At 44.1% G+C, this 23,675-nt stretch overlaps 1 protein-coding gene across 1 annotated transcript in view; it reads left to right on the top strand.

The window, feature by feature from the left end:
• RND3 (Rho family GTPase 3) overlaps positions 1–20,563 on the top strand; it is a 35,752-nt gene extending 15,189 nt beyond the window's left edge. Inside the window, exons 3-5 of the mRNA XM_075317187.1 lie at positions 14,700–14,809; positions 17,241–17,375; positions 18,789–20,563. Of these exons, the coding sequence (XP_075173302.1) occupies positions 14,700–14,809; positions 17,241–17,375; positions 18,789–19,040 (497 nt within the window). The 3' untranslated portion in view covers positions 19,041–20,563. The remainder of the gene's footprint in view (positions 1–14,699; positions 14,810–17,240; positions 17,376–18,788) is intronic.
• Positions 20,564–23,675: the final 3,112 nt, after the last annotated feature.

Here is a 23,675-nt window from a genome sequence, read left to right as displayed (position 1 = left end):
CAGGGGGACAGTGATGATCACACCTGTAAAGTGTTGCAGAAGTAACAGTTATATAAGTGAGTAAAATAAATCAATATCCGCTTTCCCCCCCACATCACCAGTCTCTTAAGGCCGTTTTACACGCTGCGACATTGCTAACGATATATTGTCGGGGTCACGGTGGTTGTGACGCACATCCGGCATAGTTAGCGACATCGCAACGTGTGACACCAAGGAGCGACCTAAAATGATCGCAAAAAAGACAAAAATCGTTGGTGTTGGAGAGGTCGTTCTAACACCAAATATCTTTTTCTGGATAGTAGCAATGTTATTCGTCGTTCCTGCAGAACCACACATCGCTGTGTGTGACACCGCAGGAGCGACGAACATCTCCTTACCTGCGTCCACCGGCAATGCGGAAGGAGGTGGGCGGCATGTTACAGCCGCTCATCTCCGCCCCTCCTCTGCTATTGGACGCCTGCCGTGTGACGTCGCTGTGACGCTGCACAAACCGCCCCCCCTTAGAAAGGAGGCGGATCGCCGGCCAGAGCGACGTCGCAGGGAAGGTAAGTCCGTGTGATGGGTGTCAGCGATGTTGTGCGTCACGGGCAGCGATTTGCCCGTGACACACAACCAACGGGGGCGGGTTCGCTCGCTAGCGATATCGGGACCGATATCGCAGCGTGTAAAGCCCCCTTTAGAGTCCACCAACAATCTTTCCTACTGACCTGCGCCATATTGAACTAACGGTCTTCCACCGCCCTATACCCACCTCAAACAGTATATTATAAAGTCTATGGCCCCAATTTATATCTCGGATTTTTCGCTTGGTAAAACTCCTTGAAATGTTGAAAGTCATTTATTTTTAATTTTTTTTGCGTAACTCCATTCCGGAAAAAAATGGATGCCATTCCTGGGCAGCTTTGCCAAAGTGAGATAAGACTTGTGGTGGTGACACTCGCCGTCAAATCCATCATAATAAAAGTTACTGTGAATTAGTGCGAGGCCCTTCTGCTCCATTATCTTTTCCTTTTTGGATATTTCCAGTTCAAAGACAAGGGACAAGTAGTCCTTGCTGTCGTACTGGAAATATTTTGACTCGTCTCTCAAGAATTGAAGATTAGCGCGGATATTCAGCGAGTCTGGGGAGGAGACAGATGTCAGACCCCACGATTGGAAATACATTTATCGTCACGGCTCTGTGGAAACTCTAGATGCTCCGTGTCACTATCTGCAGCCGCCTCACTCGCCAGTAATGGGGGGGGAATCTGCCCTACATCAAAGCCCTGCGCTCCTGCCTGTTACTGATATTAACCAAACAGGGGGGACATTACCCAAAAAAAATTCCACTTCTAAGGATTCTCTTACACAATGGCTCCAGTCCAAGAGGCCGTTCCCACGTAAGCCAATAACAATGTGCTCTATGGAACATATGCGCTGAATTTATACCGGCAGGAATGCGGGGTATAGAAATGGAGACTTTTTAGAAAAGACTGAATTGTGTTTACCAAGCTTCACAGAGCTCCCTTTATAATGGAAACTAATGTGGGAATTCGGGGAGCTGCAATATATCAAACTCTTCAGAGGGTCTGATAACTTTTTAAACTGTTAACTTATTTTGCTAAAAATAAAGATTCCATCTGCAAGTGTTACAGAAAATAATAAAATCTCTAATTTTCTGAAAAACAAATGTTCCTTCCTAGAAATCCTGGACTAATCAATTAATCTAGCTTGGAAGTGGTCAGTTCTAAATTCCTGGATAAATATACCATATTTTTTGGATTATAAGACACGCTTTTCCTCCCAGAAATTTGGCGGCGGCTGGGCTGGGGCTGCAGGCGGTGAAGGCTTCAAATAATGGCATCGGGAGTCAACACGTGCGCAGATGGGGCTCTCAGCTCAAGATCTCATCTGTGCACATGCCACCTCCGGCCCATTGATCTCCCAGCTGCGGACTTAAGGAAAATGGCGCCTGGAGGTGGCGCATGCGCAGATGAGATCTTGGCATGTCAGTTAGCTGAGAGCTCAATCTGCACATGCGCCGCCTCCATCCCATGGATCTCCCAGCTGCGGACGTAAGGTAAAATGGCGCCTGGAGGTGGCACGTGCGCAGATGAGATCTTGGTGTGTCTTTGAGCTGAGAGCTCAATATGCACACGCGCCGACTTTGGGCACGATTATTTGAAGTCCGCAGCCCCAGCACAACCGCACCAGCACAGCTGTCCCAGCACAGCCGCCACCGCTGACAGTTTCTGTGACAGCATCTGGGACACCCACTGCATCGCCCTGCCCCACCACCGCCCCTGCCTCCTGTGACCCCGCTCCACCACCGCTGCGGCCACCCTCCGTTAAGAAACCACCGGATTATAAGACGGACCCCATTTTATTCACCCTTTTTTTTTCCTCTAAATTTTGGTGTGCGTCTTATAATCCAGTGCGTCTTATAAAACGAAAAATACAGTAGGTTTTAAAATGGAATGTGCTGCCTGTCTGCATTGGTAGAATAGAAAACTGGTGCATACGCAGAGGGCGTGCGCTTGTGTGGACAGAGTAACCATATCTGTTCTGTGCATGCAGACAATTAATGGGGAAACTGAAGATCTGGATCTGAGTTCCGCCGGGCGGAGGGAACGCTGCATGTAACATTTTTTGAGGAGCGGAATCCTTAGGATTTCGCTCGCATGCTCTTTCTGGCTCCCTGCACACGTAACCAGGGTACACATCGGGTTACTAAGCAAAGCACTTTGCTTAGTAACCCGATATTTACCCTGGCTACGTGTGCAAGGAGCCAGCGCTTAGCGGTGTACGCTGGTAACCAAGGTAAATATCGGGTAACCAAGCAAAGTGCTTTGCTTAGTTACCTGATATTTACCCTGGCTACGCGTGCAGGGAGCCCGACACTTCCCCGCTCAGCTCCGCCCCCTCCCGCACTCCACTCCGCATGTACACCCCACACACACACACACACGCACACACACACGCACACACACGCACACACACACACGCACACACACACACACTCACCTGTCCCCAGCCATGCAGTCCCCGCGCCACTGACGTCCTCAGCGACATGGCTCCGCTCGGCTCCATCCCCCCGCACTCCCCCCAGCACACATTCTCGGCGGCCGAATGATCAGCTGATCGGCCGGCTGCTGTGAACGATCAGCTGATCACCCGGCGGCCGGCTGATGTGAGCGATCAGCTGATCACCCGGCGGCCGGCCAAGCAAACAAAAAAAAAGCAGATTCCATTGTCTTGTATGATCCGTTGCATCCGTTGTGCCACTATATGCAACACGTCCGTTGCATCCGTCACACAACGCAATGCAACGGATGCTGTTCAACGCAAGTGTGACATTAGCCTAAATCCTAGCTATAGGTTTCCTTTAGCGCTCATTGTGCCGAGATTTTTGGAGTTTTGTATCAGTAAAACAAAGCTCACTGTCCACAGATATTTTAAAGGTGGACATTTACCGTACTTTAAAGCTCTTCTGTACCCCCAAAATTAAAACCTTAAGCTTATTACATGTACAGTATATACAGTTCTACTTGTCAGAGCAGAAGTTTGTGCTCCAGAGCTGCTCTCGGTGCTTTGATCTTGCATGGGAATATGCAATCATAGGCAGTTGTTGCTCCTGTCTTCTCTCTCCTTTCTACATGTGTCTATCATATACGGTCTGCATAATTTACTATGCAACGGAAAGACTGTTGTGAAGCAGGAATGTCCACATGACAGACGACATATGCACACAGCCCCTATGGGGATTTTCCGGACCAATTCGGAGAGAGGGCAGCTATAAGTTATGAAAACCTTTGAAGAAATAAATGGAATTAGATTATTTTATGAATAAGCAGTAGAACATCAGATAGTTAAAGGCGGCTAATAAAAAGCTTTTGGCTTGTAGTTTGCATGAGGTAGCGATTTGATCCCCCATGCGGAGATCTTGGGACCCCTCCTGCAGGATCCCGCTTTGTTTTCTTCAACTCGCACATCCACACAGCTGTCTGTATACATGTATTGCATACATGGAAAACTAGGGCCATGGTATTGGGAAAGGGACAGAGGAATGGGTCTTCTTACTTTTTGGGTTTCCTTTAAAAAAAAAACCAAACAAACAAAACCCCTAGAACATAAGTGATACTCATGTTAATTGCATGCTGAACTTTTAAAGTCTTAAGGCCGCTTTACACGCTGCGATATCGTGACCAATATCGCTAGCGTGCGTACCCGCCCCCATCGGTTGTGCGACACGGGCAAATCACGCGGACCCGTCACACTACTTACCTGCCTAGCGACGTCGCTGTGACCGGCGAACCGCCTCCTTTCTGAGGGGGCGGTTCGTTCAGCATCACAGCAACGTCACAGCAGTGTCACCAAACCGCCGCCCAATAGAAGTGGAGGGGCGGAGATGAGCGGGACGTAACATACCGCCCACCTCCTTCCTTCCTCATTGCGGGCGGCCGCCGGTAAGGTGAGGTTCCTCGTTCCTGCAGTGTCACACCTAGCGATGTGTTCTGCCGCAGGAGCGACGAACTACTTCGTACACCGAGCAGCAGCGATATTCGACAATAGGGGGGCATGTCACCAATGAGCGATTTTGACCGTTTTTGCGACGATTCAAAATCGCTCATAGGTGTCACACGCAAAAACATCGCTAAAGCGACCGGATGTGCGTCACAAATTCCGCGACCCCAACGAGATCGCTTGAGCGATGTTGCAGCGTGTAAAGTGGCCTTTATTAAGAAAAGCAAGTATACAAACAGGATACGTTTCTCGTTCCTCGTGTCCAAAAAATTGAAAATTTGTGCAAGAAAAAAACAAAAACCCTTTCCTCATCTCGGAGCTTTTATCTATCTGATATTCTGGCTCCTTGTTATCTAAAGATGCGGTAAACTTATTGAAATTCCTACCTTTTTTAATTTGGTAATCCTTACTCCTGGCGGGTTTTTGGTTTAATACTGGTGAATGAAACGCCTATGGTGATAAAGTCCATTCAAAGATCTTCCATGTAGTAGCATGTCCGCGATAACGAGGAGGAACGAATGACTCTGGACTAGAAATGAGCGAACCTGAAATTTAAGTTCGGTGTTCGTACCAAACACGGACTTTACTAAAACATCAGTGTTCTAGTTCAAATTTCGGGTGCTTTACTGACCACTCACGCGAGCAACGTTGTGCTCGGGTACGCTCGGTGCTCAGCCCAGTGTTGATTGGCTCACACTGGGGGTAACAACAGCGTGATCAGATGTAGTGTGCACCAAAAAAAAATATGGAAAAACCTTGCCCACCCTCCCCCGGAAGTGATCTGTTTATGGCTGGCTGCATGTTAGCGACCGGAACTACCCAACAGGTGAATTCCAATGGGGTTCAGGTCAATTCCGGTTCCCAAACCAAACTTTATCTAAAGTCCGGCTGAACCTGATGAACCAAACTTCTACGTGTCCGCTCATCTCTACTAAAGACCCCAGTACTACAAATTGGTGATTGTAATTTTGAAGGGATATTCCAATCTTCTAATCTGATGCCATCAATTTAGTACAACCTCCACTATCACCGTAACTCCGAAGAATAAAAAAGGCAGCCATGTTGATTTTTTTAACATTTTTTTTTCACAATGCATAGTGGCATCCTAACCATCGGCTGTGCAGGAATCTACTACATGGCCTTATTTACAGAACTGGAATCTGCTGCCGTTCCCTGCACAGCAGAACCCACAGCCAAGAAGTGAAAGCTGGCCATGGGTATGAGACAACTGGTGGCCGAGCTTTCATGTGTGCTAAATGTGGGGAGAGGAGAAAAAACCCCAACCAGACTCCAGGCAGCGACACTCTCCCCTGACAACAAAAGGAATACAACCAACCATTCCATATTCCCCACCCCGCCGACACCCTTTATGGAAGCGTGAGGAGACCCCCATGCATGTCAGATGGTCCCAGGAAAATTGGTGGCTCGGAATGACCTTCATCTAATGTGTATGGGGTTCTTCAGAAGTGTCAAAGAGCTGCATAGTTTTCAGTAACAACGAAAAGGTAGATGAAGACACGCACCACTTGATTACTTGGTCCTGTGCTTCAACGGTGCTCGTGTGAACAGGCAGATCCAAAGGTGAGCCAGTGAAGAGAGGAAAAACGCTGCACCCGCCGTAAAATAACACCCAGACTTTATTGAAAACAATGCATAAAAATCATGGAGGTCTGGGGCCAGGTAAGGTCCTGCTGCAAGGACCCGTAGAAGCGCTTTTGCGCAAAACAGCCGTCCTTTTAGGTTGCAGCACCTGGCCCTGGACCTCCATGATTTTTATGCACCATTTTCAATAAAGTGTGGATGTTTTACGGCGGGTGCGGCTTTTCTCCTCTCTTCACGGGCTCATAGTTTTCAGGAATGTTGAGGGATTCGACCATATCCCAATGATATACGCCAGATCCCAACAATATACACCAGATCCCAACGATATACGCCAGATCCCAACGATCTACACCAGATCCCAATGATATATGCCAGATCCCAACGATATACTCCAGATCCCAACGATATACGCTAGATCCAAACGATATACGTCAGATCCAAACGATATACGCCAGATCCAAACGATATACGCCAGATCCAAACGATATACGCCAGATCCCAACGATATACGCCAGATCCCAACGACATACGCCAGATCCCAACGACATACGCCAGATCCCAACAATACACGCCAGATCCCAACGATACACACCAGATCTCAACGATACACGCCAGATCCCAACGATACATGCCAGATCCCAACGATATATGCCAGATCCCAACGATATACGCCAGATCCCAACGATATACGCCAGATTCCATCGATATGCCAGATTCCAACGATATGCCAGATTCCAACGATATGCCAGATCCCAACGATATGCCAGATCCCAACGATATGCCAGATCCCAACGATATGCCAGATCCCAACGATATGCCAGATCCCAACGATATGCCAGATTCCAACGATATGCCAGATTCCAACGATATGCCAGATCCCAACGATATGCCAGATCCCAACGATATGCCAGATCCCAACGATATGCCAGATCCCAACGATATGCCAGATCCCAATGATATGCCAGATCCCAATGATATGCCAGATCCCAACGATATGCCAGATCCCAACGATATGCCAAATTCCAACGATATGCCTTCACTTTATAAGATGGGGAAACCCTTTTTCATTTTCCTCCTTTCAGAAATCCATTGTGGGTATTTGTACCTCGGGGTGGTCTTGGTGGCCCCACTCATATGAATTCCTAGTTAATCCTCTCTTATATGCTTACGCCGATGTTTGTAAACTGTTGTAATAACATTTCTTATTGTCCTTGGAAATCTGCCAACAGAACCGAATCTGCTCGTATGCAAAGTCTACTTCTTATTTTTCACTGGGAGAATATTTTGTTTTATGTTGAGTAAGCAGAGACAGACAGTTCTTGAAAGTTGTTTCTTTATTTTTATTTTTGTGGTTAGTGGAAAATGTTAGCTTTACTGGGCCCAATGGGATTAACGAGGTGAAAAACTTTTTGAAATATGTTTCAAAATGTGACCCTGAATTCTGGGAACTGAGATGTTCCGGCTGCTGGTGCGGTGTTTTATACATTTTTGAATTCAGCCAATAGAAAAGGTTAGAAACTAGATGATTGTAGACTATAAGTTTTCCTGCAGCGCCTCCACAGGAATACTGAAGTATTGCATGGTGTGGAGTCCTGCAAAGGCACTCGTTCCTTCGTGGTGAACACTGGTCTACCCAATGAGGGACCTCCAAGCTTCTACTCAAATAATAGTCAATATTCAGCGGTTTTATGATCCAGAAAGATTATATATATATATATATATATATATATATATATATATATAATTATTTTTTTTCCCTTAAATTTTTCAAAAAAACGAGGTTCAGTAACTTTTAGCCCCATGTTGAGATATATTGACTGACACATGTGCGTGTATTATATTTTCCTTTTATTACATAATTTTGTATCTTCATTACATGCGCCCTCTGCCTCGTCCTCCTCCTCCTTCGCCTTCTTCTTGCCAGTGGCTTTTACAGCCCTATTTCCTAATAAAATTCAAGCCTTACAAGATAATCGCTCAGGCAGGATGATTGATGGGCTGCAAATCCTTCCTTGCCTGTGGCTGCCCTACCTACAGGGTGCATGCGGGGATCCTATAGGGTCCTAGCACCGTCATATTAGTTGTACGTGCCAATTCAGATTATGAACTGGGAATGTGAAAATGAGATTTGGGTCTTTAGAGGATTGGGCTATGCACATACGAGGAGCCTCGATGCTGTGCTACATTTACACTGTATACAAATAGATAATATGATTACAGCCACCTATAGTGTTGGCACTGCTGTTGGGCTGTTTAACTATACATTGGAGCTTATGATTTATTAATCTTGTTTGTACACCAGTTCATAGAGACCGTTATTTTTTATTCCATTGTGAATGCTACTGGGTTTTCTGAGTTATAATATCTATTTTTTTAACACTTTTTTTCCATAAATTGGATATTTAGCTTTTAGGTCTTCTTATTTAGAGACCACTTCCCTCTCTCCATTGAATTACTTAAAGGGGTTTTCCACTTTGCCATTATTTGAGGTCCCCTTTATTCATTAAAGTAGAATAACAAAGTCAGAGGGTTCTTGCATTCGCTTGGTCCAGCGTGTGGCTCTCCCATCTCCCATCTGTTTTGGGTGCAGCAGAGACTTTACAGCTGCAGCGGAGACTTTACAGCTGCAGCAGAGAAATTACAGCTGCAGTGGAGGCATTACAGCAGCAGCGGAAGCATTACAGCAGCAGCGGAGGCATTACAGCAGCAGCGGAGGCATTACAGCAGCAGCGGAGACATTACAGCTGCAGCGGAGGCATTACAGCTGCAGCGGAGGCATTACAGCAGCAGCGGAGACTTTACAGCAGCAGCGGAGACTTTACAGCAGCAGCGGAGACATTACAGCTGCAGCGGAGACTTTACAGCTGGAGCGGAGACTTTACAGCTGGAGCGGAGACTTTACAGCTGGAGCGGAGACTTTACAGCTGCAGCGGAGACTTTACAGCTGCAGCGGAGACTTTACAGCAGCAGCGGAGACATTACAGCTGCAGCGGAGACTTTACAGCTGGAGCGGAGACTTTACAGCTGCAGCGGAGGCTTTACAGCTGCAGCGGTGACTTTACAGCTGCAGGGGAGACTTTACAGCTGCAGTGGAGACTTTACAGCTGCAGCATAGGCTTTACAGCTGCAGCGGAGGCTTTACAGCTGCAGCGGAGGCTTTACAGCTGCAGTGGAGGCTTTATAGCTGCAGTGGAGGCTTTACAGCTGCAGTGGATACTTTACAGCTGCAGCGGAGGCTTTACAGCTGCAGCGGTGACTTTACAGCTGCAGGGGAGACTTTACAGCTGCAGTGGAGACTTTACAGCTGCAGCATAGGCTTTACAGCTGCAGCGGAGGCTTTATAGCTGCAGCGGAGGCTTTACAGCTGCAGCGGAGACTTTACAGCTGCAGCGGAGTCATTACAGCTGCAGCGGAGTCATTACAGCTGCAGCGGAGGCATCACAGCTGCAGCGGTGACATTAAAAATACAGCCACTCCCTGAGCTAAGCGGATCTGTTAGCATGAGCACTGTTTACGGTTTATAACCATTGAATTACTATGAATAAATTAGTGACCACTTGACCAGTTTAGTCCTAAAGTCCCGAGATATATGGTCATTGCTTTTGGATGTCCCATTGTTGAGGATAGGTTGGTAAGACATAGCCTACACTAAGAATATCTGTATATGATTGTGGTTGTCACAACCATCGGCAGAAGTGATCCCTGTAGCTCATTAATACTATTACCCAACATGAAAATTGGCTTTCTAGTCCCTCCTATCAAAGGCGGCTACCCTTTACCAAACCCCGTTATACAACTTAGGATATTTGACCAAACTGGGGTCTTCTTTACCTATGTTGGTCCCATGTAAGGTGCTGAGACCTTAGATGGCGGTTCAGAAGGATGCGTTTTCTCCTTGGGGAGACTCATAAGGCGGGTAATGCTTCCTGGAGAAAAAAATATGCAAATAAACTCTCTTCTAGGAGGTAAGAAAGCTATTTCTCTACTGCTTTCTGTCTTTTGTAAGTCAAGGTCTGACCCTTTAATCAGCCATGCCATAAGACATGGAATATTTTGCCAAACCAGAGATATTTTTCATTAACTTCTTTTTGAAGAAACACGCCAACTTTTCTTTTGGAAGATAACTACTTTGCTAAGGATAGGCTACTAAACGAAGATCTTAAAAATCATTTGGGCAACCACTGAGCCAAAGTTGTGGCCAGGGCTAACATGGGCTTTGACTACTACAATTTGGGATCCCAGTGCCCCATGTCATTGAGTAATATGGGTTGTGATGTAGGGATTTGGTTTTTTTTGCAGAGAAAAAAATAAAAGCTGTTACGTGTGCTTTTAGTATGTATTCGTACAAGCCATTAGGTGATGAATCCTAATAAAAAGAAATCTGCACCGACTCTTACTAGTAACTCGTAAGACTCATAGACTGTTACTATCGGTGACTTGTAATCCCACTTTTCTCCTGTAATGATGCTCTGAGCACCACCACGAGTTTGCGTGGGTGTTGTATATCCTTCCCATAAAGCCACTGAGTGTGTATATAACCTGAAAACCTTCACCTACCATCATAAAAAAAGAATTTAAGAGCTCAGTGAATGCTTCGAGATCAGCGTGACAAATGAACTGGTTTATGCCACCACCGTCTTGGGTGCAGTTTATGGACATATATGGTGCATTGGATGAATCTGCGGTGATTTCAGAGGGCAGGTATGTCAGCTAGGAGTTCCTGCCTATGGGCGAGGTATGAGAAAATCACACATGGCATTCATTTTCACTCATTGTTGAATCACATCACATTTCGAGGACGAGCTAGTTGCGTAATGCCTACAAGGTGAGCAGCCGTTTTGCATTGCTGCCTTTGAAGTGTAAGCCGCGGATTAACTTGATCACCGGTAAATAGAGTTGGAGATTTCACGGCATTTTCGTTGCCAGTTCACATGTACGTGTCTGGCAGCCATGGTTGTGCTTTTCCAAGTATATTCAGTTGACAGCCATGAGCTTCTCTTAAAATGAGGCCCAGCACACTCCATCACTGGGGCAAATCTTAGAAATCAGTGCCCAACCTTAAGGGTATAAATATGATCCATCAAGAAATGTGGGTGCAGACGTCGGCCGAGATTGATCTTATCTCTAAAGTCAATGGCGAGAACTGCACTTGCGCGACTGCCTCTCCTCCTATTCACAGCAGCAAAAGACGGGTCTCGTTCTTGAAGGGGAACCTGCATCCATCAGATATCATACATTAATGGCAAAAAGCGAAATTGCCCATTTAGGCCCTGCTGGCCATCAAATACTTGATATGAATCCTAGTCTTACAGCTGTGATTGTTCTTACTATACTGGACCACCCCTTATATCCCAGGATTTTGAGTTTTTATTTTGGCCAAAACTAAATGCTGTCATTGATTGGCTGCAGTGGTAACGCGGCATTCTTAGGTAACCAGTGGAGGGCACAGCACTCGGATCAGAGCAATGACGCCAGGCTGGGAGATAAATTATAGAAGTTAATACTTTTTATATAGACTAAAGGAGGCTTTACACGCCTCGATTTATCATGCGTTCGCATGAGCGATCGCACCCGCCCCCATCGTTTGTGCGTTACGGGCAATTTGTTGCCCGTGTCGCACAAAGTCGTTAACCCCCCGTCACACATACTTACCTCCCGAACGACCTCGCTGTGGGCGGCGAACATCCTCTTCCTGAAGGGGGAGGGACGTTCGGCGTCACAGCGACGTCACACAGCGGCCGGCCAATAAAAGCGGAGGGGTGGAGATGAGCAGGACATAACATCCCGCCCACCTCCATCCTTCCGCATTGCCGGCGGCCGCAGGTAAGCTATGTTCATCGTTCCCGGGGTGTCACACGGAGCGATGTGTGCTGCCTCGGGAACGATGAACAACCGGCGCGCAGAAGGACGATCGATTTTTTTTTTTTTTTTTTTTTAAAATGACCGACGTATCAACGAGCAACGATAAGGTGAGTATTTTTGCTTGTTCACAGTTGCTCGTAGCTGTCACACGCTACAATATGTCAAACGATGCCGGATGTGCGTCACTAACGACGTGACCCTGACGACATATCGTTAGATATATGGTAGCGTGTAACGGGCCCTTTAGAGTCTGTTAACAAAAGGCTGTCCAGTATTGGATCACCCCTTGACATTTTTCACAAACCGAGGCAGAAGATTACATTTTCTATGCCGATGTAGGCTGGACTGAATGCTATAAACCTTTGCATTAGTCTGGATCGCAGTCAAGTCTTTGTGATAGGTTTTGTAAAGAACTCGCAACCGTAAGCTGTACTGAGCACAGATGTATATTACACTCCATCTCTCCTCACAGTGGGAAATTCATTACTGCTCAATATAGATTTATAGAACTTAAGCAGTGGGAGATCTGCTGTATACATCAGAGACACGGAGACTGCTGTATACAGCAGAGATACGTAGACTGCTGTATATACATCACATAAGATATGTTCGGATTCGTGTATACATCACATAGGAGACAGACTGCTGTATATACATCATATAGGAGATGCTGAGACTGCTGTATATACATCACATAGGAGACACATACTGCTGTGTGTGTATATATATATATATATATATATCACATAGGAGATGATGAAACTGCTGTATATACATCACATAGGAGATTCAGACTGCTGTATATATCACATAGGAGACACAGACTACTGTATATCCATCACATAGGAGATACTGTAGCTGCCGCATATAGATCACATAGCCTTGAGTATATACTGTATAGCACAGGAGATGCAGGGGCATTTACATCATTGGGGAGAGCTGGGTTATCCTGCTGCTGTCTTTATATATGGGATGGGAGCGCATTGTGCACCATCTCTGCCCTCGAAGTCAGCACTGGCCTGCTTGAGGATTTAATCCTTGAATGAATACATGAGCACGCAGTGTTCAGTAGTGAAGACTGCATGCACATGTTGTTTGCAGTTAAGAGGGGTTTAAAGGGCCGGCAGCCTACAAAATGTGGTTGATGGCCCAAGCACTGTGGTCCCCGGGAATCTTTGGGGTCTACAGAAAAGGTTATCGCGGGCTGGATGTTCCACTCCTTTGAACCATGTGCTAGAAAAAAATATATAAACCAATAACTCATATTACTATGTTTCATAACATATATATTTTTTATTATTCCAAATGCCCTTTCTTCCAATGGGGCCTTTCTGCTGCACAATCTCTTCCTGGCATTCTAAGATCTCTTGTCTGTAGAAGTGAAGAAAATTAATTCTAAAAACGTGGATATTATGGTTTGTGGCAGAACTTCAACCTGTGATTTCTCCAAATCCAAGCCTGTAGTGTGGTCACCGGTTGGAGACCACTGCTCTATAGCTCGCTCTACATGTGTGGAGCCTTCCGCCTAAGTGATATTGTGCCCGGAGTACATCATTCAACAGCACAGGCTCTTAAAAAGAAGCTGTAGAGAAATAAATGAGCCGTGCAAAAAGTTTAGCTCTCCAAGAACATTACACATTCCTGGTGGAGCGTGCAACTATGGGTATTTCACACCAGCTAGGGAGCAGCAGAGTCCAAGCCTTTTATATGTAAAATTCCACAATAATCACCAAACGCTGATCTTATGGTAGGGGGATTTATCTAGTGGAGAGTCTGCAACAAAGTGTATGACCGTTTTTAAAATAATCGTCAGTTTAAAAAAAACATAATCTGCTGTCACTTGTTTAATGTAATCTGAAGTAGAACAGAGCAAACATTTGCGGAATGTTCCCGGGTGAGATCATCGGGATCTTCTCTCCGCTGCTTCTTGTAGAGGCCTCAATTCATGCTTTACTTTTGTCTATACAAAGTAGTATTTCAAGGCCAGACGGCTTACATGTGCTTGTATCTTCGCACTGCTTCATTACATGTGTCTACGAGAACTCAAGCCCACCTATATTGTTGGTCCCATTAAAGGGTTTTTCCGACTTTGCTCAAATATTCAGCCAAGATGGGGTAGAGATGAGCAAATCAACCATTCAAATTTGAGAAATTTGTTCAAATTCTAGTTGAAGGTGCCCGATTACCGTCTATAATGGTCTGAGATCTCCTGCTACCAAAGCATGATGGGTCAGAAAGGGATTTAGTTTATTTTTTTCATAGTAGCCCCCAACCTGTTGCTGCCGTTTCTTGCCTATCCTCCACCGGCTTACCAATAAACCCACTCTGATCCAACGCCGGTCTACTCTACACTTTTTGGCTGTGCTACTGGGAACTGGATGGACCTCAGCGCATTTATGACATCATGACGTGTGCCACCTCATGTCACAGCGAGGAATGACGCATATTGGGATGTCTGTGTGGAGGTCTATCCGGTGCCGGAGCTGGATGTTGGGAGGGACAGTTATGGTATAATGTTGCCGCTGATTAATCGTACTTCAAAACTATCGACTTTTATCTTTCACAATGGTTTTAAAAATGCACCTTTTTGATCCATTTAATTATTTCAAATTTTGAATTTTCTTTTCTTTCCTTTTTTCTAAGCTTTAGCCACTTGAAAAATGCATTTAATTACGGATCCTTTCAGTTTTCATTACCAGTTACGGTAACATGAATATATTTCCTCTTCTCAGGTTCTCCTTATTATGACAACGTCCGTCCACTCTCGTATCCAGATTCCGATGCCGTCTTAATATGTTTTGACATCAGCCGCCCTGAGACACTCGATAGCGTTCTTAAAAAGGTAAGGCTTTTTATATCTGCCGCACGTGTTCCGTCAGCAGAATCAAACAACCCTCATTTGCAAGTCATAATTTTTCTACACGTTAATTGGCCATTTCTTGTAGTAAAAATTGAGCGTGCCAAATTTAGAGTCGAGCAATCAAGATCTCCGTTAATTAATCGAGTAGGTGGAGGAGGAGGAGGAGGACTAATTTGCTTTTTTTAGTCTTTAAAGTAAAAAAAAAACACTTGGAGGGTGTCCGGAGACACAAGGAGATTAGACCATTTGAACTTCGATAGTCAAGCTTGCATAGTCCTTTCCGAAAATACTTCTTCTATGTAGAACATTCTCAATTTTTATCTATCTATTTATCTATCTATTTTGTTTCTCTTCTTTTTTTTTCCTTTGTAATTTTACTCAGTCCCACATTTTAGATTTATCATTATGGGTTGCCACACCAAAATTCTCAGGAATGCCTGTGGGCATCAGGCATGGAAGTTAAGGATTGCCTAACTTTTTCATGCTTCATTGTAAACTGTGAGAGAGTGAAAAGCAAAGTTCTAAAGTAAAAAAAAAAGGGGGAGATTTACTGGGATTTTTAGGTTGCATTTAGAGATGAGCGAACCCGAGTTTTGGTGTTCATACCAAACAAAATTTACCAAAAAAAAAAAACAACAAAATTCGGGTGCTGTACGCATAAACACCACTCTCGCGGGCATCGCTGTGCTCGGGTACACTAGGTGCTCAGCCCAGTGTGAGCCGCTTGCAGTGTTTGATCGGCTCACACTGGGGGTAACAGCAGCGTGATCGGATGCAGTTTTTTAAAAAAAAAAAATTGGAAAAACCCCGTCCACCCGCCCTTGGAAGTGATCTGTTTATGGCTGGCTCTATGTGAGTGGAGAACCAAAGTGCCCTATTAGTGACTTCCATTGGGTTCAGGTCAAGTCCGGGTCCCAAGCCAAACCGAACTTCAACGGGTCCACTCATCTCTAGTTGCATTCTTTTAAAAATTGTTCTGCATCTGGACCTTTTATGGAAATGATCTGCACTACCAAATACAAGCTGTAAGCAACTATGGTGCTCTTTCTGAAAAACAGCCATGTCTTTGGGTTTTTTTCAATTCTGTCCAATCTTTGTAGGTGCTTTGTTCTGATTACAGCTCTTGCCAAATCCCTTTTTCTCTCATGCAAATAAGCCGCTGCCAGATAAGTTTGGCAGCAGCTTAGGCTATGTGCGCACGTTGCGTAAATTCATGCAGTTATGCTGCGCTTTGTAGCGCAGCGTAACTGCATGCGTCCTGCGTCCCCTGCACAGTCTATGGAGATTGTGCAGGGGCCGTGCGCACGTGGCGTTTTAGAGCGCAGCGCTTCGGCTTCTGCCGAAGCGCTGCGTTCTAAGAAGTGACATGTCACTTCTTCCGTGCGCTTTGCCGGCAGCTCCTGCTCTGTCTATGGCAGGAGCTGCAGGCAGAGCGCATGGAATCGGCTTTTTTTTTTTTTTACTACGGACATTTCTGCAGCGATTTAAAGCGCACATGTGCTCTTCAGATCGCTGCAGAAATTTCTGCAGTGACTGTACGCAACGTGCGCACATAGCCTTACTCTGATCTCCCGCCAGATCACACGAATACTCATGGAAGGCGAGTGGGGATGGGAGAGATTCCGGGAGACAGAGCGGGCCGCTGAACAAGTGATTTGACCAACACTCGCGTAAAGTGAGTGTGTGCACCTTTAGTGATGAGATTCCTGCTCGTCACGTGTTCGGCGGCCTGTCATTGCCCTGGCAGGCATGTTTGAGATGAATTTCATGCTTGCATGTTAATGTAACTGCGCTTTACTAGAATTTGTTTAGTACTCACTTCTTACACTTCTAGGAAATTAAAATTTCCACTGTTAGCTATCTAGTTTGCCAATATCATTATGTAATATATTATATAATATCATATAATATATATATAATATATATATAATTTTTTTTGTAATGGAACACGAATTGTAAAAAGAAAAAAAAAATATATATATATATATAAATATATATATATATACATATATATATCTATCTATTTATATAGATATATAGATATTATTTTATAATAAATAACTATTTTGTCTTTATTTTATTTTTTTTAAATACGGCAGACACCGTTATAGTTAAATACTCTGCATTCAAATTTAGGGGACAAAAAAAAGAATTACTTATTTATATATATATATATATATATATATATATATATATATATATATATATATATATATATATATATATATTATATATAATGTACAGTATGTATATCTGTTTTTTGTTTTTTTTTCTACAATTAGTGTTCCATTCAAAAAGCAACAAGTAAATTATTATTATTATTATTTATTTTATTTTTATTATAACATTGGCCTTCATGTGAAAGCTTTTAGGAAAATTAAACTAATATTTTCAATATATCGTCTTCTTTTAGTGGAAAGGTGAAATTCAGGAATTTTGTCCCAACACCAAAATGCTGCTGGTTGGATGCAAATCTGATTTGCGAACAGACCTCACGACGCTGGTGGAACTGTCCAATCACAGGCAGACGCCGGTATCTTACGATCAGGTACAATTTTTATTTCATGTGGTTTTTAGATTACAATTTTTGGTTTTCGGAACAAATCCCAAGTTTTCTTGTTCCCACGAGATAGCTAATTTTAGATAATACAATCTCGACTAATTACATGCTTTCTGCCTTCTGTGCGTGGTGGTTAAGATTTATCACAATATGTTATCTACATCCATTAGGCCTTCACATAAGTCAGGCCTGATGAAGGTCTTACACTGTGCAATTAGCATCTGGCTGGATTCAGCTTTGTACAATTCAAGAAGGAATTCTGGAATGTGACTCTGGAACGAGGCCGCGGCTCATGTGAATATTATATAAGGAGCAAATTATATAAGAAGAACGTATGAGTAAGGGTGACTGTGTGTGTTCCTTCATTGTCCGCTACATGGGGAACATTTATTAGCATTTATATGACCATTGGTGTATAGTAGGGAACAGGCATCTGACTTACAATAATACCTGATGTAACATACTGTATTTCCTGACTTCATGATGATGTCATATTATGACATCATTCTGATGAAATGTTGTGTGTTGCCATTGCTTTTCACAACCATCTATGATGATATAGTGTAAGAGGTGGGAATTGCCTCTAATTTAACTTGTCAAGATATTTTTTACAAACTGGGCAGCATGACGAGCAAGGGGTTAACACTGTGGCCTTAGTCATGAGAATAGTACTCTGAGTTTAAAATCATCCAGAATATAATGTGTAAAAAAATATATATAAATGTGTGTATGAAATATATTTAAAACGGGTTGTCCACTGAAAACAAGATTTCAGCTATCCACAGGATAGGTGATAACTTGTTTATCGGTGGGGTCCGTCCACTGTGACCGACACGGATTTAGCCCTGTGAGAATGAACCTGGAGTGTATATACTTGACTGCTTCATTCATTCACTATGGAGCTGCAGTTGGGCATTCAAACTATTGCTCCAATTATTACTATTTTATTTTTCGGGGGATCAAAAATTTCCTGTTCTACCAGTTAGACTCCACCAATCACCGGACAACGCTTTTTTAATAGCTGGGATGACTAGTCTCAAGTCTACCGAAAACTGTTAAGGACCCCATACAAGTTGGATGAAAGTTCGGTGATTTCGGTGGAACCAGATGACCATCTGATGGACATGTGGCCTCCTGACTCTTCCCCTCCACCCTCCTTATATCTACTCCATCAGATAATTTTGGAGGAAAGGGAATAGAACAGTTGGAATTTCACCTCCTGATACTTTTTGCTTTCTGCCAAAGAGGTTTGGCAGCAATTTTATCCTCTTTCCAAGTTGAAGACACATGTAAGCTCAGCTGGGAGTTCTTTCATATGTACAAAAAGCTTTAGACAAGTTCATTAATCCTTATTTGTCTTTGGTGGTCTTGTTTTCTCACGTTTTTTGTTTTTTTTCATAGGGTGCTAACATGGCCAAGCAAATCGGAGCAGCCACTTATATAGAATGTTCGGCCCTACAGTCTGAGAACAGCGTAAGGGACATATTTCATGTCGCAACCCTGGCATGTGTAAACAAATCTAATAAAAACCTGAAAAGGAATAAAACGCAGAGAACCACAAAAAGAATTTCACACATGCCAAGCAGACCAGAACTGACCTCAGTGTCCACGGACTTGAGAAAGGACAAAGCCAAGAGTTGCAGTGTAATGTGATGGGCTTCTTAGCGGATGGAGTTAAAATGAAGATTTGGTTGAATACTCAATGAAGGTCACTGCCAAAGTGTTAGATACTATACTGTTGGTAAACCAGAGCCGTTAAGGATTTTCTTCAGATTCGATTTGGTACGTAACGACGAAGCATGTTGACCGCGCAGAGGAAGAAAGTTGGACACTTTGGAAAGAAGTTTAGACCAAAAAAAATATGAAGTGGATGAAAGGAAATTTTTGTCTTCATCTCTCGCTCTCTCTTTCTCAAAAAACTCAATCTCAAATTTCAGTTCCCTGTATCTATTCCCATTTTTTAGCCAAAAAGTTCAAAAGTTCTCTTGAGTACTCTAGTTTTATTTTAGTGCCGGGGTTCGCGCTCTTCTTACACAAAGAGTTCTATACAAGATGACCTGTAGAAGAATGCCGGAAGGATTGATTGCAATGCTTTATAGAAAAAGTCTTTTGATAACTTCCCCCCCTTCCCCCTAGCTTTCCAAAAATTTATAATGTAGACCTAGGTAGCTCATGGTACTTTTTTATGATTTTAGCTTTTTAATGTTCATATTTTTGTTTTCCTTTAAAAAAATAAAAGATACGAATAGCTGTTATTTCAACTGGGAAGGATCCGGGCAACGAAACGCATGAATTCCTTTTTGTATAAATGATTTTGGAAAGTGCTTATCAGTTAGAGGGTCGGAGACTCGAAGAATTACAGGTCTTTGAAAGTTAACATATTAGCCGTTGGCTTAAATATGGTCTTGATTTTTAATTAATTCCCCTCACCCCCTTCCCCAATTTACATAGGACAATATATATACCGTTGCGAATCTCTTGGAAGCTTAGATTCTTGCCAGCCTTGATGTTTGAGCATTCTGCTAAGGAGATGATTAAACTGTTTAAACTCCCTTTAGTTTGTTGGGATGCAGATGAAAATATATAGACGGCCGTGTCGGAATTTTAGTCTTCGAAGCTTTTCTTGGGAGGTCCTTTCACCTAAACAAAGATTTCAGCTAGTAGATATCTTGCAGACTGTTGCTTGTTTGAATGCAAGCATTTTCTCCATTAATGGCTTCATTATTTGAAGCGCGGATCTGTGTTATGACCATTAAACACTCTTGTTTCATGTGTAGACAAGCACTGTGTCACATCTGTACAACAGCATGAGGAAACCCCGACGTTCCAGACGTTTTTCAGCCTCTTCTGGAATGTCCGATGATAGATCCTACTCCTGTCCTTCTCCACAAGGTTCCAATATTAAACACCGCAGTACACTTTCCATACCGCAACCACGTGCTTTGGGCAGTATTACAACAAAATAGCTAGCAAGTGCTTTCTCTGTATTCTAAATATCGCACCAACCAAGATGAGTTATATCGGTCTTAAAACTGGACAACGTTACATTTTTTTATTTTTATTTTTCTTCGTTCAATGTTTGTCACTCTGTATGTTTTGATTTGTAAATGTTTCTGCTGTATTTATTACATTTATTTTTTTTTCTCCTTTATGTAATAAAGGCTTCATTAAGGTCACTCTCCGTTTTTGGCAATTCATTTTTATTGGAAAGGTCCTTTTTTAAAACAAGACACGAGTTGTGACCTCAACAATAATCTGTTTTCCTGCAGCGCCATCACAGGAGACATCAAGAATTACATGGTACCTTCTGAAATAATAAGCTGTATATGTAATAAACAGATCTGATTGGTCCTGAACAGCTGAGGACCTCTCTCTGTAACATTTGGGGGGTCTCCTCTTCATGGCTGAGTTGCTGCACTTCCTTCCACTTCTCAAAGGTGATGGGGGAAGATTTAGGAATGGAGAAATTACGTTAACTGACTTGTTACCCCGGTGGCTGCTATTATAGGACTGCGTTGGTATCGGTGAGGTCTTTATCAGAAACCGTTCTCACATGTTGGTAAATATTCCATAAAGGAATAAGTGAACTCTCTGCACTGCTGAAGGAGATCCACAAGAAAATCCCAGTAGACTAGATGGATTACTATTAGTGATGAGTGAGCACTACCATGCTCGGGTACTGGTAACTAGTGATGAGCGGGCACTACCATGCTCGGGTGCTCAGTACTCGTAACTAGTGATGAAAAAGCACTACTATGCTCAGCAGTTATAACTATTGATAAGCGAGCACTACCATGCTCGGTACTCGTAACTAGTGATGAGGTGCTCTGTACTCATAACGAGCAGTTGAATAGTTGGAGCTCGGATGGGCGCTTCTCGAGTACCCAAGTATAATAGAAGTCAATAGGGAACTTGACATTTTTCTGGAACTCTTCCGGAACTCTTTCTGGAACTCTTCCATTATACTCGGGTACTAGAGTCACACCCATCCAAGCATCCAACTGCTCATTACAAGTACTGAGCACCCGAGCTTGGTAGTGCTCGCTAAACATGATTTGTCAACGCGTTTCAATATCATCTGACTTTATCTGGACAAACCATGTACTAGAGCTCATACTTGCTCTCTTATACGATTTGAGCTGATGAAGACGTCGGATGACTTTGAAATGACACGCCCCACAAAGACCGTCTGAGGGGACACTAGGAACCTGTCCGGTTCTGTTCTGGGAGGATGTCACGGCAACAGGGCCCAAATCCGTGGCCCTGGCGGTGTCATTTAAAGATACAGGGGAATGTATTTACAGGAGATAATGAATCGTGATGCCACCTGTGGTCTTCGGCCAGGTATGGCCAACGCTGCTTAGACAGAAGCGCTGGGGCAGATGGTGACGCAACTTAGATGGTACAGCGCTCCACAGGTGGAGCTGGGATCCCAGGGCAACCGTAGGCAGTTGTTAGCCGATGAAGTGTTTGAACAGCGCGGGACTAGTGGCGCAGGCAATAAGTCTAGGACGCAGTGGGATGCAGTAATTAGTTCTTTTACTCACAGTTGTCAGTTCCAGATTATCATGGCCAGCCGGTCAAATGCTGCCCTTGGAGTGCTGAGTCCTGCGGTGTAGGGATCCAGCCAATCCCCAGGTCATTTGGAGGCACATGACTCGTGTCACTTTCTTTGTCCCTTTCCTGGTCGTCTTCCTATGCTGGCTTTGCCCTTCTACCCCGCATCCTCACACAGTGCCCTGAACCGGTGTCCGCGGATCTTGTCTGGGAGGCTCTTCTGCCCTATACCGTGGTTGTGGCTTCGGCACATGAAGTTACCTCAGCCTCCGGTTTTGATAGCTGAGCCTGATTGTTCTCCACTAGTCTAGGGGCAGTCCCCTTTGCGGCCTAGTCCCTCCACACCAGTGAGTCGGCTGTGGATGCGAGTCCACGGGTAGATCTCTCACTTCCCATGGCTCTAGGACGTCTTCTTCGTTTCTTCCTCCTGGTCCTAGGATGAGCTCCTCCGGCTCCAGTCCTCAGGACCTCTCCACTCCGCTTCCTTCTTCGTTCTGCACTCCGTTCTAAGTGTCCACCCACTAACTAACTCCACTTCCAGACTGGCTCCAGGACTGTGCTCTCCCCAATGAGCAGTCTCGCTCTAACCACGGCCTGATGGAGTGTAGCTGTACTAAGAGTGTGTGTGTACTGTGATCTGTGTGCTCCTTGTTACCAGGGATGGGATATCACACCTCAGGCTGAGGTGCAGTACCTCTGTGGCGACTGGACCCTCATGGGAGCCACAGAAACATGTTGACTATAAACCTCAATAATCCATATAATCTCCTGGGATTTTCTTTTGGATCTCTTTTAGCAGTGCAGAGTCCACTTACTCCTCTCTGGCATATTTCTGATTTTTGGTGGGGGTACACAAACCCAGCAGTTGAGTTTCTTCCTGCACTTTTACTGACTTTTCAATTGGATAAAACCCTATTGCACTTTTTGTTCTTTAGTAATTAAATGTTGGTAAATGCAGAAAGCCTGGCCAGGGGCTGGATGTTAAATACTGGGGGCAATGGGGCCGGATGTTATACACCAGGGACAATGCGATGGATTTTATCCGCGAGGACAATGGGGCGGAATGAAAGACTTGAAATCAATGATGATCTGTGTCCCAATATTTTTTTTTCTGTCTATCCACCCCCACACATACCAAATTTGTTACCATTCATTGCGATGGTGTCGAGATCATTTGTCATCTCTGGATAGACCAGCGCTATGGCCTAATTTACACAATATTTCCATTAAGAAATCATGGCGGGAACACATCTATCATTCTTTCTAGATTGGAATCTCTCCTAATCATCTAAACAAAATCCCGTAGAGCTGTGAGATATTCGATGACAGTAAAATATGGCATAGAACAATAAGCAAGCTGCATAATACGGCCATAATGGCGCGCTTATGAGCCTGCGATATATCAGAAGACGGGCGGAACTCATTAGATGGTCCCTAATTGAGTTATGGAAATCGCACAAGTGAACATTGCTCATGAAGCGGATTGGCACATTCAGCAAGATTAACAATGCCCGGGGTCAGCTCGGAGAAACCAGACTGAATATTCATGCTTCATGTTTTCCGCTGAATAAATAGTCGTAGAGGAGTCATTTTTAGTGGGTGTTACTGGCGTGTGAAAGACTTGTGATGTTTCTGACATTATTGTCACGTATGGTCAGTGCTTCATAGTCCATTTTCGGTCACAATTCTTCGGTAGTTGTGACTTTGACAACTTTTTCAGCTGAGCATGTT

This window comes from Anomaloglossus baeobatrachus, chromosome 7, assembly GCF_048569485.1.
Source record: "Anomaloglossus baeobatrachus isolate aAnoBae1 chromosome 7, aAnoBae1.hap1, whole genome shotgun sequence".
Classification (NCBI taxonomy): domain Eukaryota; kingdom Metazoa; phylum Chordata; class Amphibia; order Anura; family Aromobatidae; genus Anomaloglossus; species Anomaloglossus baeobatrachus.
This window is presented reverse-complemented; position numbering and strand designations above follow the sequence as displayed.